Here is a 17,559-nt window from a genome sequence, read left to right as displayed (position 1 = left end):
ATAAGCTTGGCAGCTTTCAAATGAAATATATTTAAATTACTTTATTGATTTAAAAATTAGAAATAGAAACAATAGCATTATTACCTTTAGGTATACGGATTCCCTGGAACTTCTCTGCCAACCCTTGGGCACTAACCCTTACGTTACTATAGAACGTAATAGGAGTTGTCCTGTGATAATAATTAGATGGTGCTGTTTGGCTATCACGTATGGTGTCACATGTGCACAAGTCATTGTTCTAAGTCAAACAAGCAAACTATCTATTACAGTAATGAAAGATGAACTATTAGATACACAAAAGAAAATTTAGAAACCTGAAAAATGTAAAAAATAGGTACAATTGAATCGAAATTAACCTAAGAGTACGTTAGATAATAGATTTTATTTGTACATTTAAAAATATAGTAAAATAGATAGCCAGTGCGAAGTTGTTGTATAACAAAGGGAGTTCAACTCGAGGATGGAAGATGCCTTAGAGGACTGGGATGGGGAGGGTGGGGGGGACTCGAGGGAGGGTGGGAGGGGAGTCAAGGGAGGGAGGGAATATGGGGATATGTGTATAAAAACAGATGATTGAACTTGGTGTACCCCCCCAAAAATAAAAAAAATTTAAAAAAATTAAAAAAAAATATGAAGTTTTATGCTTTAAGAATAATCATTTTATTTATGAGAAGACCCAGAGCTAATATACTGCTTCTTTTAAAAATGATTTTTGAAATAGTGGACAGAAAACTGACAAGTTTCAGCTGATTGCACTTCTACATGGAAGGAGTCGTGTTTTTTAACAAAGGCCAAAGAGTTAAAAAAAAAAAAACTGTGACATTTGGAAATGTTTTCTAAATTATACTAAAGGAAATGATGAACACCCATATTCAACTGAGCAAAGAAACAACCTTTGTCTCAGCTGTGTTCGGAGTCACCGACAGATTAGATGTGCACACTTCACGCTGGTTCTGTGTAGCTCTGAGGTAGCACAGGTCAGCAGGCACCAGTTCGATAAGGCACCAATGGTTTCGTGTGATGTAATGCTAGCATTTGAGATCTCGAAATACCGGGGGGAAAAACTGAATATGGCATACAGGTTTTCCCTCAATTTTCACTGATTTTTAAATTGGATTGATATTGATATCATATTCACTATGCTTTAACTTTTTGTTCAGGAAGGTCTCTCCTCAAATCTAGTGGAAGAGTCCTTCACAAAGTCCCAAATGAAAACAGTTCCTTTAGGCATGGCCTTACACTCAATTGAACACAATGTCAGGTCTTGGTTAGAACAGATTTATCTGCGTTTCTTGTGACAAACACTTTCAAATAGGTTCTTCCCCCCATGTTTATGCTCTCTGTTTAGGGATCAATAAAGACCTCCACATCTTCTTACTGCTTCCAAAAATCCTTCCATACTTTAGTCACATGACTTCAAGAGGCCAAGACCTAGCTGAAACATTCCAGGTTCATGGAGATAGTTCCTAGGTATGCCACGTAATGGGACATTATCTTTCGTTAGGTTAAGATGATTTTACTAAAGTTCTGCCTTCGGGGTTGAGATGGAAAAAAACAATCATTCTCTGTAAACAGGTTTCTCAAGCTTTCTTACAATCACAGAACATGGTCCAACAATTAATACTAGTTGTTAAAACCTTTTAGAATCTATCTACCATTTGTACTTCCTCTCACTAAGTATAACATGTCTTGCATTTTTCTAATCGTTAACCTAATCATACTTCTAACTAGCTGTTCGAGAAATGAACTGCATTAGATAGTGCTCTATCACTGTATAATAAGCAAACAGTATGGTAGTTATGCTCATGGACCCACAGAAAAATCTACTAGCCAACTGGTTATTAAAATCTGTTCTGCTTAAAGCACTCAAACTCTCACTGTAGACAATTATACAATCCCATTCAGGTGAGACAGAAATGATGAGTAACAGAAATCAACAAAAGCATAGAAATATGCTAGTAAAGACTAGTTTATAATTCTGCTATTCATCTGTCTGTATTCTTCATAAATAGCATCTCTATGATAAACCTGTATTTTGTCTTCTACCTACTCATGAGTTTTAATATTTTCATTTTTATTCCTACCCATTTCCTATCTTCCAAGATGCTTCTTCACTTAATCAGTGATTTTCAAACTTCATTATCAGTGGAGCTCTTTATTCCAATTAAATCTTATGGAGGATCCCAATATATACAATAGGCAAAAGCAGAACTTCTTTGATACAAAACGGAGGGGTTCCAGTAGACAGCCTGAAAACCACTGCTCTAAATCATTCAAGAAAACTGAAGCAAAGACACAGCGAATTGGAATTTCTTCATTTGCAGTGATTATAAACAATTCCCCCATTGTTTCCAATTTTTAAGAACATTTCTTGAGCACAGCTGCTTTTCCCTCAGAGCTCATTAACGGAATAAAAAGATAGCGCCTTACATATAGTATTTAGTTAGATAAATATTTGAATTCTTATTTCCTTTTTCATACTGTCCAAAAGTGCAAAAAAGTATAAGATGTAATCCCACAACTAGGTTATTAAAATAAATTTTAAAAATATTTAGAATTTTTTCAATTCTTAAAAAAATGTTCACTGTTTTATAACTGTGATTGCTTTAAGGCTCCTTAGAGTCTCAAGAAAACAAAAATCACTCTGTAGTTACTATGAAGATAAAAGATTATCTTCCCATGTAATGATTCTGTTGTTCTATTTCTGGATTGAAAAAAATTCGTCAGTTCTATATACCTGATTTGCTTGAAAGGCAAGGAAAAAAAGTCAGGTCAACTTTTAGCTTTGTGAAGCTTAGATTAGAAAGATTGTACAAAAAGTAAAAACTGAAAATTTTTCGAAAATAAGTTCATTTGTGCTTTCCAGGCTATTTCCTCACATTCATCAACTCCTTCCACATAAACGGAAGGCTTTTAAACTGATTTTTTAATAAACCCATGCCGACCATAACCAGCTCTGCGCTTAGCTTATAGAAAGCAGCCCTGTTCTTCTATGCTCCTCACTGGCTGGACAGGCAGCACCAGGTGGGAAATACGGCTCCACAGCCCACTTAACTTGTCTGAATCCATGTGATTGAAGGAGCTGGGAGTGTCAGAGTTGGTAAACCTCGCCCAGAGTAAATCTCTCACTTTCTCTTCGGTTTCCCTTGGGCCGACACTTGCTTCTAATGTTTCCTCCTCCAGTAGGACGGTCAGCACCAGGGCCACATCTTTAAAGGCAGCATTCTCATGGTCACAATACTTGTAGAAGATCAAGGTGGAGCCTGCAGGAAGGGATTCAAAGCGGTGGACCACAGCAGCCTTCTGGCCCTTCTCAAATCCAGAGCTCAGCTCCATGTCAACCGAATGCTTGACCTTATCACTGTCCTGTAAGGTTTTTCCAGCCCCATCAATCTGAATGGCTGAGACCTTCTGGGCAGATGTGTAGGCATCCGCGATGTGGTGGCCGAGGCACCTCAGGGTCTCTCTTCCCTCTCGAGCTGCTGTAAATATGATGGTGGCGGGCTCAGTGGGGTGTGAAGCATTGAGGTGCTTCTGGAGAAACTTACGTCCTCTCTGCCACAGAAAGGAACTCTGGCCTGGAAATTTATCCTTCAGTTGGCTGAAATGAACCAAGAAAGCCTCCAAAGCTGGATTTTTGGGCACTTGCTGGGCTGGAGAGGAATAGTAGCTATTAACAGAACTTAGCAAGAGAAGAGTCAGAACCAGGAAGCCAAGAAAGATGGAGCCTGTCAGAGAAAGAGAAAATAAAAGACAAAATTAGAATGTGAATTAGAAATAAAGCCTGTGGTAAACTTAAAAGAGGCAGATACACTGTCAGATTTTAATGGCTGTGGTGAATTTCTTTTGCCTAAATCCTTTAAACTTTCAGCTATTGAAATCTACCGGAAATACCTTTTTTAAATTTCTTAAATTATTTTAAGATACAACATCTTCGTTCAAAGGTAAAATCTAAGTTTATATATTTTTTGCTGTAACTAATGATGTGATTTAGGTCTTCTACCTTCTCAAAAGTATCTACTATCTGCTATGTACAGGCCATTTTTTCCTAAATGGTCAAAATGTAAAAATGCCACTTGAGAAGTTAATACTTTCTTTTTCATCAAAAAGGCAGCTTTAACTATATTCACATGTCATACAATAGCCTATAATGGAAAATTATCTGAAAAAAATATATATAACTGAATCACTTTGCTGTCCACCTGAAACTAACACAATATTGTAAATCAACTTTACTTCAATTTAAAAAAAAGACAGTTTTAGTTTCTTGTTTATAAAAACAAGAAACTTCCTCCAGTGGAAATTCCTATTTTGTTAAGGGTAGCAAAATATTGGCCACCACCCCTAAAGGGGAAATTCCCAAAATGCTATTGCTCTATTCTAATATTACTATCAAACATTAAAAAAAATATATAAATACATATATATAAAAACAATGTTAAAACTAAATCTGCTAGTTTTCTAGCTACTTCTCTGAGGATTTCTGAATGTGAATCTCTGCAGTAAGACCAGTTTTGTTCTCACCATAGCTCAAAAAATCCTTTTTATTAATCTTTCTGATGGTATCCTGTGCATTCTCTTTGTTTTCTTCCAATTTTTGTGTTTCTTGATGTTTCTCAACCTCTGGAGAAAAAAAGGAACATTATTTTTAGACAGTACACTAATAAGAGTGTAATACCTTTATACCTTTTACCAAAGCAAAGAATTACTTGACTGAGAGGATTTCCATACTTTATAAAATTTTGTTTTATACAAAGCTAACTTCCTGTCTTTTCCTTAAGACTCACCATTACCTTTATTTTACTTAGAAGAATGAAATAAAATGCTGTGAAATTCATTTAAGCATGCTGTTGCTACATCCACAGTTCTTTACTGGCTCTTATATCAATGACAAAGAAACAAGCATCCTAATACTGTAGCCAAACTTATCCAAAATGTGATTTAAGAAATATTGTACACAAGACTCAACATCACAGGGCAATGATACTCTAATTCCAGTGTTCACATCACAAAAGGATCCTCAAGACCCCCGAATATACAAATAACAGAGACATTAAGTTTAGAGACAGGAGAGATTATTGTACAGTAATAGCTTACTGTGCAAAATAATATACAAAAGCAAGGTTGAAACAGTGAATGAGGTATACAAAGCAAGGAATACAAGGTTAAGACAACTTATGAACTATATAAAAATGTAGGTATGGGGTGAGACATCAATCTTAAAATGTGTGGGTGAAAAGAAAAGCAGTATTTTGTAGACTCTGAACTAAGCCACTCTAGAGTCTAAATGTGTGCTTGACCCCAGCCAGGTACCTTCTATAACAGTGAAAGCGAAGTATTGCCTATAACCCTTACTAGAGAAATAACTCAAACAGCATACTTCATTTAGTCATATCACACCCAAACAAGGGTTTTTAAAATATCACGTCACAGAACTTCAGGACTGAAAGGATCTTTAATGATCACCAACTCCAGCCCCCTAACCTTACCTATTGTGACAAAAGGTCCAGGGATGTCAAGGGCTTTGCCCAAGGTCACATAAAGAGATGTGGCCAAGCTGAGATTAGAACGACGCTTCTCATCTCCTAGATTAGCTCATTCCATTATTTCAAGTTGCTTCCCACATATTAAACTGCATTTTTAAAACAATATTTCCTTCCTCTACTCAGTGAACCTGCATATGGGTGAACTTCTGATGGCGGACGATGGTCCATACAAATCACATCCACTCACTCATTTTGCAAGTACTCATACAGTCACTTCTCTGCCAAGTGCCACAGAAACCCAATAATGAGACACAGCCCTGCCTTCACTGCAGTTACAGACTACTCTAACTGTTAACTAATGAAACACACATTTGAGGTCAGCCGCTGACTTACAGTGAAACATGGAATTCTAGCCCTTAGTCGAGTCCCTGATAAGCAGAGTGTCTTATATTTTACATTCCTTTGCTCTGGCAAATAGGCATTTCAGGCTGAGCTTTCACAGTACTGATAAATACAAACCCACACAACCCAAACCCACAAAACCACAGAAGGTAAAAGCTGGAGAGACCAGCTCTGTATCACCTCATCCAACTTCTTCATTCTACAAAAAGGAACCTAAAGCACCAGGAAGCTGAGAGGTTTGTCTGAGGTCACCCAAGTGGTAGGGCAGCAACTAGAATCCACATCTCTTGAGTTCCAGGTAAAGACACAGCACACTGCAACTATAATCTTCATCAGGAAAAATAGGATGCTGTTCTCCTTAACATACAAGTAAGGAAAATCAGGTACAGAGTAATTAACTAATTTGCTCAAAGTCCTATAAAAATGAAATATGACTGAGTTAAGGGTACTAGACCACCGATGTTGGTTTTTAAATATACCTATCTCTTGATCTATGAAGCATTCAGTTTCTTCCGAAAGAAAAGATTTTCAAAAGTGAAAATGAAAATATGCTTATAAGAAATAAAGAAAAAGCCAGAGGTGAATTTTTTTTAAAGTCATGCCTTTTAAAAAAATCATACTAGATTAATACTGACAGTAAATAAATAAAGATTGTTTAAAAATGCAGCTAATATGTAGAAAGCAACTTAATGTAGTGGAATGAGCTAGATGAGATGAGAAACTTCATTCTAACCTCAACTCAGTCATATCTCTTTATGCGACCTTGGGCAAGGTGCAAAGGCCTTAATCCTATGAAGGAAAGAGCAACTCTCTGAAAAGAAAGGTCCCACCTACACTGTGTTCCCAGTGACAGAGCAGTACAAAACAGGACAAGCTCAGGGGTTCTCTCACCTGGTGCCAGCAGTCGCCTCCTCAGTGTGTCCTGGCTCTCCAGACATGCATGGGAATGACCAGGACTCTGGACATCCTGAGGGTCACTGATAGGTGGCTCCTGTGAAACTCCGGGTCTGTCGCTCGCCTGTTCAGGGAGGGCTGCAGAGCTGCTCACTAAGTGTGCATCTCTTCTTTCCACCTTGTCACTTGGAGAACAGTTGCGTTCTGGATCCACGGGGTCTTCACCCAGACTTTCTGAAGGGAGTTGATGCCCCTGTTCTCCACCCTCAAAACTCTGGCTGTTCTCAGCTTCTGTATCCTTTGGATATGTCCCATAATCTGTTTCGTCTGGACTTTCTGATTGATCTTCTGTATCTGTACTTCCTGGACCAATTGATTCTACCTCTTGGTGGTCTTTGTTAAGACCAGAGGCAGGGTTTGGGGTCTGAGCTTCTTCAGTGGTGCTTGCTGTGACTGTAGTCTCCTGTGCCTGAGTATTTACTGATGGATCATTTTCCAATTCCCTTTGAGGGTCTATTGAGATAAAAATTTATAATTTTTATTTAAAAATTACCCTATATTTTTGTATTTTAACAAGGTCCCTGATTAATAAAAAACATTTATATAGATTTTTATGGCTTATGAGGCACTCTTCCTAAACATTATTTCTCTTGACTTTCACTGAAGGTGATTGATTAAACAAATTTATTATCATGTTAATCTAACAAATAATATAAATGTAAGACTATTTTGAATGAGAAACCAACTTCTGGTGGTATTAAATACATTGTATTCCCTAGTGAAACAACAGATCTAGGCAATAATCATTAATAGCAACTAAAACCATTATGCCAAAGGGTGATGAGGAATTTTATAATGGATGAACCAGACTGACAACTGCTGAACCCACTGATCAATCTTAACACCACAAAACGAAGCAAAACCAGACATTACTATCCTCCTGAATTCAATGCAATAGGAAGTACCCTATACCACCTATGAAGTATTCTTGCTAAACTGAATCTGAATCTGATCAAGCTTCTAGAGCTAACTAACGGTTTCCAAGAAATACAGAGATAGAGGGATACAGTAAATTATGCCTCAGGAATGTAATGAGCAAAACCCAGAATGAGGGAAATTCTAAGGGACAAAAGACTTTGTTTCTTTAATAACAGCAAGAAATAAAAATAAATAGCAAGAAAAAAGAGGAGGGGTGACCTGTTAAGATACTTGAGACACATCAACAATGTGTGGACCACATTACTGTGTCCTGCAAACCAATTATTAAATAAATATTTATGAGATAATCAGAAAAATTTGAACACCAGATATTTGATGAGACATAAGGAATTATTGTTCACCTTCTAGGTATGATAAAGGTACTGTGATAATATTTTAAAAAAGGAGTCCTTAAGTGTTCAAATATTTATGGCTAAAATTATATATCAAGAATTTGCTTCAATCCAATGATATGGCGGTAAGAAGAAGTAAGGGAGTATAAATGAAACAATGGTAGCCATATGTTGACAGCAGACGGAGCTATTTGATGGCTACGTGAGATTCATTTCATCTCTCTACTTTTATGTATGTTTGAAATTTTCCATAATAAGAAAAGATATATGAGTCAAATGCAGTATGTGGCCCAAATGTAAAGAAAAAAAATTTAAAAACCCAACTAGGAAGAAAAAAAGATTATGAGACAATTGGGGAAATGTAAATACTGGCTGTATATAAGACGACTGCATGGAATAACTATTAATTTATTATTTAGGTGTGATAATGCTATTTTGGTTCTTTTGGGTTTTTTTAACCTATATTTAAGAGATGTAAACTAAAGTATTGACAAATAAAATGATATAATGTCTTGGATTTGCACTTAAATATTCCAAGGCAGGCAACAAGTAGCATTATGTAGGTAAAAGTTGAAGTTAGATGTTGAGTACATGGGACTTCATTATACTGTTCTACTTTCATATATTTAAAAATATCCTTAATAAAATATTAACATATGCCCCTCTCTTCTGAAAAATCTACTTCATATTTTGCCTATTTTATATCTCATATATATGTGTATATATACATATAAGCAGGGTGAAGAACTTAAATTTCATCTTTCCTTATAATTGAAAGGTCCCTCTCTAAATATATAGCATATCACAGCTTACTTGATTTTTAAAAATGTAACTCTAAAGATCTGTCTACCATCTTTTTTTAAGGTGCATTGTATTCTTTCAATATTACAGGTTCCTACTACGGAAGTCTCTAAAACATAACTCTTCTTCATAATTAGGGTCTGGTATTATGGTAAAATTCAGTAAATATCAAAGAATAAGAATCATAACAAATTAAGCATTAAGTTGACTTCTTTTTTACTTCCAAACTTTAGTTTTAGTCAGCAGAGACTTACTCTCCTAACACAGCCTTAGTTTCTTACAGCACAAAGCTTGTGCTGTACAAACTAGTCTTACCCTCTGGAGGATCCCTAAGTCCTCTGTCGGTCATGTTTGAGTTCTATCTCTTCAGACTTTGGGATACTTTTTGTTAGTGTCTGGTTTTCCTTGTGAAGATGTCTTGTTTTCTTCTTGTCCCCAGTCCCAACAGGCTCATGCTTCCCGTGGACCCAAGAAACAAGGCATATATTCAGTGACTAAAATAAAACGAAAAAAGTTAAATGACTTTTTTATTCATATGTGGGAGAAATGCCAATTTCAGCTTTATTTACTAAATCTGTTTAGTTTGAGTAATATTTCCTCTCTGAAACTTTCCTAATGAAGAAAAAATGTTTTCTGGCTTTCATGAGGATCATATTCCAAATCCTAGACCACAAAGTGAAAAAAAGCTTCAGATTATTAACCTTGTGTAGATGCCATAACCTCCTAATACATTCCACTGTGTCTGAAGGATGTAAAAAGTAAGACTAAGTGACCAGAATCTTCAAGAGAACATCTTTGAAACTGAAATGAAAAGTAATTCTAAGAGTAAAAATTTAAGTCACTGCTGTGTTAACTACTGCAGGTTTCCTTTATATCTTCAACTTCTGTCCCGTATAAATTTCTCAGAGTTTGCCGATCAGAGGCTTTCATTTATCATTAACAAGTAACAATGCCCAGGGGCAACCTTCAAACTAAGATGACTGTCTTGGTATCAGGAAGAGGCAATAGAGATTTAGAGTTTCATCACTGCCTTCTTAGTGGTTTTCACATAGTATTTTTTTGTAAAATAAGGAGAGATATCTCTTTATACAATGCCCTTCTATACCGTGCTCAAAGAAGACTATAAATTATTATGAGCTGTATAAAAAAAGGAATAAAAAATCAGAGGCAATTTATAAGCAATAAAAACTTAATTATGTCATTTTATAATTAAATCCTATTTTTTGTCAAAAACCATACCACTCAACGTTAACCTTCACTATCTATAAAAATGATTAAGGATGGCTATGATGATTAAATACAAAAATATAAGTGAAAAAGCTTTGTAAAGTGCTTCATTTTTCTGATAGCCTAGTTGAGAAGTTAGCCAATTAGCCTTTTTTGTATCTTTCTCTCAACACTCTTTAGTAAAATTTAACTTTACAAATTAAAAACTTCAATCCCAAATGCCTAGCACAGATCTTAGTATAGAGTAAGAACCCCATATTTTAATTTAAACTAATATGAATAAGTGAATGAATACATGAATGTATGAATAAAGACTGGTGCCAATTACAAACTGGATATGAAGGGAGGGTTAACAACAGGCCTCCTTTCTGCTGGTGTGAACACTTAGAAACATGCCTCAGATTTGGAGGGTTCCTTGCCGCCCTTTTATCTTTTTTTCTCAGACTCCTGGGACTGGGCTTCTAGCTCTCCTTTCCATTACCATTGTATGTTGCAATGAGGGTTACCTCCTATCCTATTTTATAATAGAAAATAAAAAGTCCCCATTCCTTTAAAAATAAGTAGAAAGTCCAGTAACAAAAATTTTAGAAAGCAAAGATGCTAATTCACAATAACTGTAAGGTACCTCATAATAAAAACTAAAAGGTACCCAGTAATAAATCTAACCACACATATGCAAGCACTTTACAGCGGGGTGAAGTTTACAGTATGTAAGCTACACCTCAATAATTGTGTTTTTAAAAAAAGAACTTTTAGGGAGAAAAGTATAAAACTTTACTGAAGGACATAAAAAGGACCTAAGTAGAGAAATATACTGTATGTATAGACAGTAAGACTCAAAGCCATCTAATGCCAATTCTTTCCAAATTAATCTATAAATTCATTTTGAAACAAAATCTTGAGACAATTTTTTTGTTGCTGTTATATGTCTCCTATGGAATGAATAAGCTGATCCTAAAATTCACAAAGAGCAGTAAAAGATTAAGAAGAGTCAAGATAATTCTGAAGGAAGAAAAAAGAATTTTGAAGAAAGTAGGGATATTTTTACCAGCTATATCAAGACATTAAAAACAACAGGGCATTGGTGTAAAAACAGACAAACAGATTACACAGAATAGAGAGCCAAGAAATATATGCATATATAAGTGAAGGAAACTGAGTGACAAAAGAAAAAGAATGGATTAGTGAATAAATAGTTTGGGGACAACTGACTTTCCAAATGGGAAAAAAATTAGATTTTTACCTCCACAAAAATCAGTTGCAGATTAGAGACCTAAATGTAAAGAGCAAAACTTTGAAATTTTCAGAAGCAAGTATGCAATACATTTATAAATTCAAGGTTTTCTTAAGCAAGATATAAAATATACAAACCATAAGGGGAACTTCGACAAATGTGATGACATTAAAAATGTTAATCTCTATACGAATCATCAAAATCAAGGTTAAAAGATAAATTCATTGGCTAGAAAGCTACTAGCAACACATATAATCATCAAGGGATTACTATCTAGAACACATAAAGACTACCCCAAATCAGTAAGAGACAAATAATGCTATTTTTTTAAAAAGTGGGCAAAAGAGATGAACAAGCAGTTAAATAAAGAGGACATCTAAAGTCTAATGGACTGGTAAGAAATACAGTCAAGGAAATGCAAAATAAATTAGTGATGAGATAACATTTCACAATCACCAGATAGGTAAAATGTTTTAAATCAGGCAATACCACATGTTGGTGAGGATTTGGAGATACAGAGACCTTTACTGGCAATGAAGTAAACGGTTACAACTTTGGAGAGCAATATGGCAATACCTAGTTAAGACACACACACGTTCTGTAAATCAGCAATTCTGCTTTTAGACATGTATCTTAGAGAAACTTTTCTTCAAGTGCCCAATGATGTTCGTAGCAGCATTGTTTACAATGAGAAAAAATGAGAAAATCTTAAATGTCCACAAATAAATGGAATTTTTAAATTATAGCATATTCTTGAAACATATATAGCAATTAAATTAATGATTTATATGTCAAAAATTGTAAAAGTACAATATTAAAGCATTTATATAAAATTTAAGAAACAAAATAATGCTATATAGAGTGATTCAAAAATAATTGAAGAAATGGAAAAAAATGAACCAACTACTGATACATTCCATAACATGGATGAAACTAAAAAAATGTGATGAGTGAAAAAAGCCACACACACAATTATGTGCCAAATGATTCCATTTATATGAAGTTCTAGAATTGGTAATGTGATGGAAAACAGATCAGTGGTTCCTAGGTGAAGGACCACTGACTGGAAAAGGGCACGAGAAAACTCCCTGGGGTAATGAAAGTGTTTCATATTTTTATTGAGGTGGTGGTTACATTTTTCATCAAACTTAAAATCTGTACATTTTATTGCATGTACAATATTCTCAATAAACTTTACTTCAAATAACAGAACTGAATGCTTTAAAAAACCTTATTACTTGGAAACTGGGTTGTGGTCAATAAACAACCTGCAAAGGAATCATCAGAGATATTTCTATAATCTTACAAATGCTCAACATACGCCTTTCTTGTCACAAGAAACACATCATTCCTGTTTCCTGTAGCCCATTTTACTCAGACCCTTTGTAACATATCGCTGTTCACAGCCGAAACGTGTTCCCTCAAGGTTACAAGGAAGAAGTGGTATAAACACAGAGGTTCTTGATACATCCTCATAAGAATTCACATGGTGGGGTATCTGGGAGATCTGGAGGCCACTATTTCAGAGTCAGGTCAATCTTTTGAACAGTGTCCAATCCATACCAGGAAATGTGTACACTGGGAATCTCTGGACTGCATATAATAAAGGGAGGCAGAGCCTCGTGCTGATGGACAATGGGCATGTTGGAGCCATTCTGCAGCTGTAGGAAAAACCATTTCATAAGCATCTTAAAAAAAATACCTTTGATGGTATCTTTTGCAAAAAGGAACTGATGACAACCCACACACTTCATTTGGCATAGAAGACATTTACTCTTAATGAATCCCTTACAAGTTCAATTGTGAAATGTTGGCTTCCAGTGCCCCATTTGTGGAGGTTATACTGATTCATTTTTCCACTTATATAAAACTTAGCCTTATCACTGGTAGTTATTTCCAACTCCCCGACCCCAAAATCTGCAGTAAAACTTATTGTTTTGCTTTAACTGTCTCCATGATGGCTGGAACCAGATTGAAGAAGTAAGGCTTTATTCTCCATTTACGGAGAATGCAACAGAAAGTAGGCTGAGGGACACCTTCCTTAATTTTAATATCCTGGGACATCCCTGAAGAGCGACACAAATTTGCCTCAGTGCTGCTTCTTCTGTTGTGACTGCCCTGTGCTCTGTCTTTAAGATGCACCCTCTCTGCTCCATCTCAATGTACCAATGGCAATGCTCTGACAACCTGGCACGTGTTCACTGGTAGACAGAATGACCTTTGCACTGCAGTAATACAACCAACTTCAGCAAACTCCAACATACAAAATTAAATGTTGTAAAAGTAACTCTACAAACTAAGGCATAATACATGTTTATATATGTGTTACTGGGTAACAAATGTTACTGAGTAATAAAAATTTTAAAGTGTTCAATTCTTTTATTGCTGTGTACATTGTTTAAATATATATAAAAAATTAAACATATGAACAGAAAGGATCATGCTTGCTTCTGTAGACGAAAGGACAGGAACAGGATGAGAACAAGAATGGGTTTCAAATGTATCTGTAAAGTATCTTTAAAAAAAGAAAAAAAATGAGGTTTATGTGGTAAAATGTTAATATATTTTATCTATTTTTTTTAAAAACTGAAGTATAGTTTGTTTACAATGTGTTAATTTCTGCTGTACAGCACAGTGATTTGGTTATACATATATATATATATATATACATTCTTTTTCATATTCTTTTCCATTATGGTTTATCACAGGATATTGAATATAGTTCCCTGTGCTACACAGTAGGACCTTGTTGTTTATCCATTCTGTATATAATAGTTTGCATCTGCTAACCCCAAATTCCCACTCCATCCCTCCCCCTCGGCAACCACAAATCTGTTCTCTACATCAGTGAGTCTTCATTTCACAGAGAAGTTCACTTGTGTCATACTTTAGATTCCACATATATGTGATATCATATGGTATTTGTCTTTCTCTTTCTGACTTACTTCACTTAGTATGATAATCTCTAAGTTCCATCCATGTTGTTGCAAATGGCATTATTTCATTCTTTCTTATGGCTGAACAGTATTCCATTGCATATATTATAGCTACCACCTCTTCTTTACCCATCTGTTGATGGACATTTAGGTTGTTTCCATGTCTTGACTATTGTGAACAGTGCTAATATGAACATAGGGGTGCGTGTATCTTTTGTTTTTTTTTTTGTTTTGTTTGTTTTTGGCCACACCACACAGCATGCAGGGTCTTAGTTCCCCCACCAGGGATCAAATCCGGGCCCTTGGCAATGAAAGCACAGAGTCCTAACCAGTGGACCGCCAGGGAAATCCGTATATTTTTCAACTATGCTTTTGTCTGGGTATGTGCCCAGGAGTGGAGTTGCTGGGTCATGTGGTAATTCTATTTTTACCTTTTTGAGGAACCTCCATACTGCTTTCCACAGGGGCTGCACCAACTTACATTCCCACCAGTGTATGAGGGTTCCCTTTTCTCTACACCCTCGCCAGCATTTGTTATTTGTAGACTTTTTATTGATGGCCATTCTGACCAGTGTAAGATGGTACCTCATTTTGGTTTGGATCTGCATTTCTCTAATAATTAGCAACGTTGAACAGCTTTTCATGTATCTATTGGCCATCTATATGTCTTCTTTAAAGAAATGTCTATTTAGGTCTTCTGTCCATTTTTCAATTGGGTTGTTTTTTGTTGTTGAGTTGTATGAGCTGTTCGTGTATTTTGGAAATTAAGCTGTTGTCACTCACATCATTTGCAAATATTTTCTCCTAGTCCATAGGTTGTCTTTTCGTCTTGTTTATGGTTTCTTTTGCTATGCAAAAGCTTATAAGTTTAATCAGGTCCCGTTTATTTTTGTTTTTATTTCTATTGCCTTGGGAGACTGATCTAAGAAAACATTGGTACAATTTATATCAGAGAATGTTTTGCCTATGATCTCTTCTAGGAGTTTTACGGTGTCATGTCTTATGTTTAAGTCTTTAAGCCATTTTGAGTTTATTTTTCTGTATGGAGTGAGGGTGTGTTCTAACTTCATTGATTTACATGTGGCTGTCCAACTTTTCCAGCACCACTTGCTGAAGAGACTGTCTTTTTCCCATTGTATACTCTTGACTCCTTTGTGAAGACTGTAGGTGTGTGGGTTTATTTCTGGGCTCTCAATTCTGTTCCATTGATCCATAGGTCTGTTTTTGTGCCAATACCATGCTGCTTTGATTACTGTAGCTTTGTAGTATTGTCTGAAGTTTGGGAAAGTTATGCCTCCTGCTTTGTTCTTTTTCTTCAGGATTATTTTGGCAAATCTGGGTCTTTTGTGGTTCCATATGAATTTTAGGATTATTCTAGTTCTGTGAAAAATGTCATGGGTAATTTGATAGGAATTGCATTAAATCTGTAGATTGCTTTGGGTAGTACGGCCATTTTAACAATATTAATTCTTCCAACCCAGGAGCATGGGATATCTTTCCTATGTTAATGTATTTTAGATCTGGGTACATAGGTGAACGTTATTTTGTGCACTTTTCTATATGATTGATGTCATTAATAAATTTTTTTAGTGAGTAATAAATTAGCTTCTGTGAGGAAAAGTAAGAATCAAAAGGAAAGGCCTGAAATGGTAACTCTGCGCCTACACACAATGAACTTATGTTACAGAGGCACACTTCAACCACAGTCTCCTATACATTTTGTCACAACCAGCTGAGAGGAAATAGCATTAAAAAAAAAAGCTACCCATGAGAACAAAATCAGGGCTAGGACAGCAGTATGACCTCACCCAACCTCTACTCCATCCCGGAAACCTCAATCTAATGATGTATGGACTATTAATATTCCTTTTATTTTACAGATGAGGAAACTGAGATACAGAGAGGTTAAGAATCTTACTTAAGAACACACAAGGTAGAGTTAGGATTTGAACTCAGGTAGTCTGATGCTAGGACCCAAGCTTTTAAATTTTAACCATGACACTAAAAAAATAACAACTTATAGTAAACATACTACAAAGCACTCTGAATCTAGGTTTGAATTGTGACTCTAGCACATATGACCTGGGTAAATTTGCACATATTCTTCAACTTTTCTCAAATTGCTTATTTCAGTGTTGTGATAAGTCTCAGATGATATAATAAATCATGTAGCAGTTACATCTACCACAATTATGATTATAAATGGGCCTAAAAAACATGACAAGGATCTGTCTTGGGGCATTCCTCCCTCCAGGGCTCTTAATCTTTACATCTAAGACCATTTGACTCACACAACTACAGGCTTAACCGCAGTCCCAAGATTCATCTTGTCCTTCACCAGAAAGGATTTAAGAAGTTCTCGATAATTCAGCATCAAGTTCTAACAACTGGCTTTAACTCTACCTTATCCCTAGTTTCAACTTTTGTCTCATTCTTTTATACCTCTCCTAGTCCTAAAGACTTACTACATGCCATATGATTGACATATAAACCTCACAACAGTATGAGGTAGGTATTATTACATAACCAATTTCACAGATGAAGAAAATGGATACAGAAAGGTTAAAATGCCCAAGATCATTTACACTTGATCTTAGCCAAAAGGCCGAGAAGTGATCCAAGGTCATTTAATAGTGGCAGAATTAGAAGACAAACCCAGGTCCGCTGGCTGCAAGGCTATTATTTTTCCTCTATAGCATGCAGTTTTCAAGATTTCTTCCTAAGATTCTATGGAGACTCAAGGGCTACCAGGGGAGACTGAAGAGATAGAAGGGTTATTGCTCCACTCACTTTTACAGATATCTGTATTATGCTGATTGCCACATACACTTTGGATGTCATGGAACTCTTTCTTGCTTGCCTGCTTGCCTGGGCTACCTTCTCCTACAACTTAGAAATGAATCTTAACTCAGTTATGCACAACCCAAGACAGACTCCTTTTTAGTAGGTACTTTCTTTCTAGCCACTGCAACACAGTTTCCATTAAACTTCCACTCCTAGGTCTGCATTAAAATAACAGAAAGTAGTTCTAGAAGTAATTTTAGAAATGGCCACCATTACATGTAAGTAATATCATCAGCTCTCTCACAGTACGGAAGTAGAGATAATATGGCTCACATAATCCAAAACAGTGGATCAATTGTCATGAGAATTAATTCTAAGAATACACTTATACTTTAAAATTCAATATTCATAACTATGAAGTAGAGTTAAGTGAAGTCATACTGAAAAGACCTAAGCTGAAAAGC

General features: G+C 35.7%; 1 protein-coding gene across 1 annotated transcript in view; it reads right to left on the bottom strand.

Moving 5' to 3' along the window:
- Positions 1 to 2,295: 2,295 nt before the first annotated feature.
- The window catches only part of LOC130849979 (torsin-1A-interacting protein 2-like), a 30,145-nt gene continuing 14,881 nt past the window's right edge, over positions 2,296 to 17,559 (bottom strand). Inside the window, exons 2-5 of the mRNA XM_057729264.1 lie at positions 9,230 to 9,408; positions 6,780 to 7,295; positions 4,525 to 4,623; positions 2,296 to 3,728 (exon numbers count right to left, since the gene is read on the bottom strand). Of these exons, the coding sequence (XP_057585247.1) occupies positions 2,968 to 3,728; positions 4,525 to 4,623; positions 6,780 to 7,295; positions 9,230 to 9,263 (1,410 nt within the window). The 5' untranslated portion in view covers positions 9,264 to 9,408 and the 3' untranslated portion in view covers positions 2,296 to 2,967. The remainder of the gene's footprint in view (positions 3,729 to 4,524; positions 4,624 to 6,779; positions 7,296 to 9,229; positions 9,409 to 17,559) is intronic.

Source organism: Hippopotamus amphibius, chromosome 3 (genome assembly GCF_030028045.1).
Source record: "Hippopotamus amphibius kiboko isolate mHipAmp2 chromosome 3, mHipAmp2.hap2, whole genome shotgun sequence".
Lineage (NCBI taxonomy): Eukaryota > Metazoa > Chordata > Mammalia > Artiodactyla > Hippopotamidae > Hippopotamus > Hippopotamus amphibius.
Note: the sequence above shows the minus strand (reverse complement) of the source record. Positions and strands in the feature narration are given on the sequence as shown.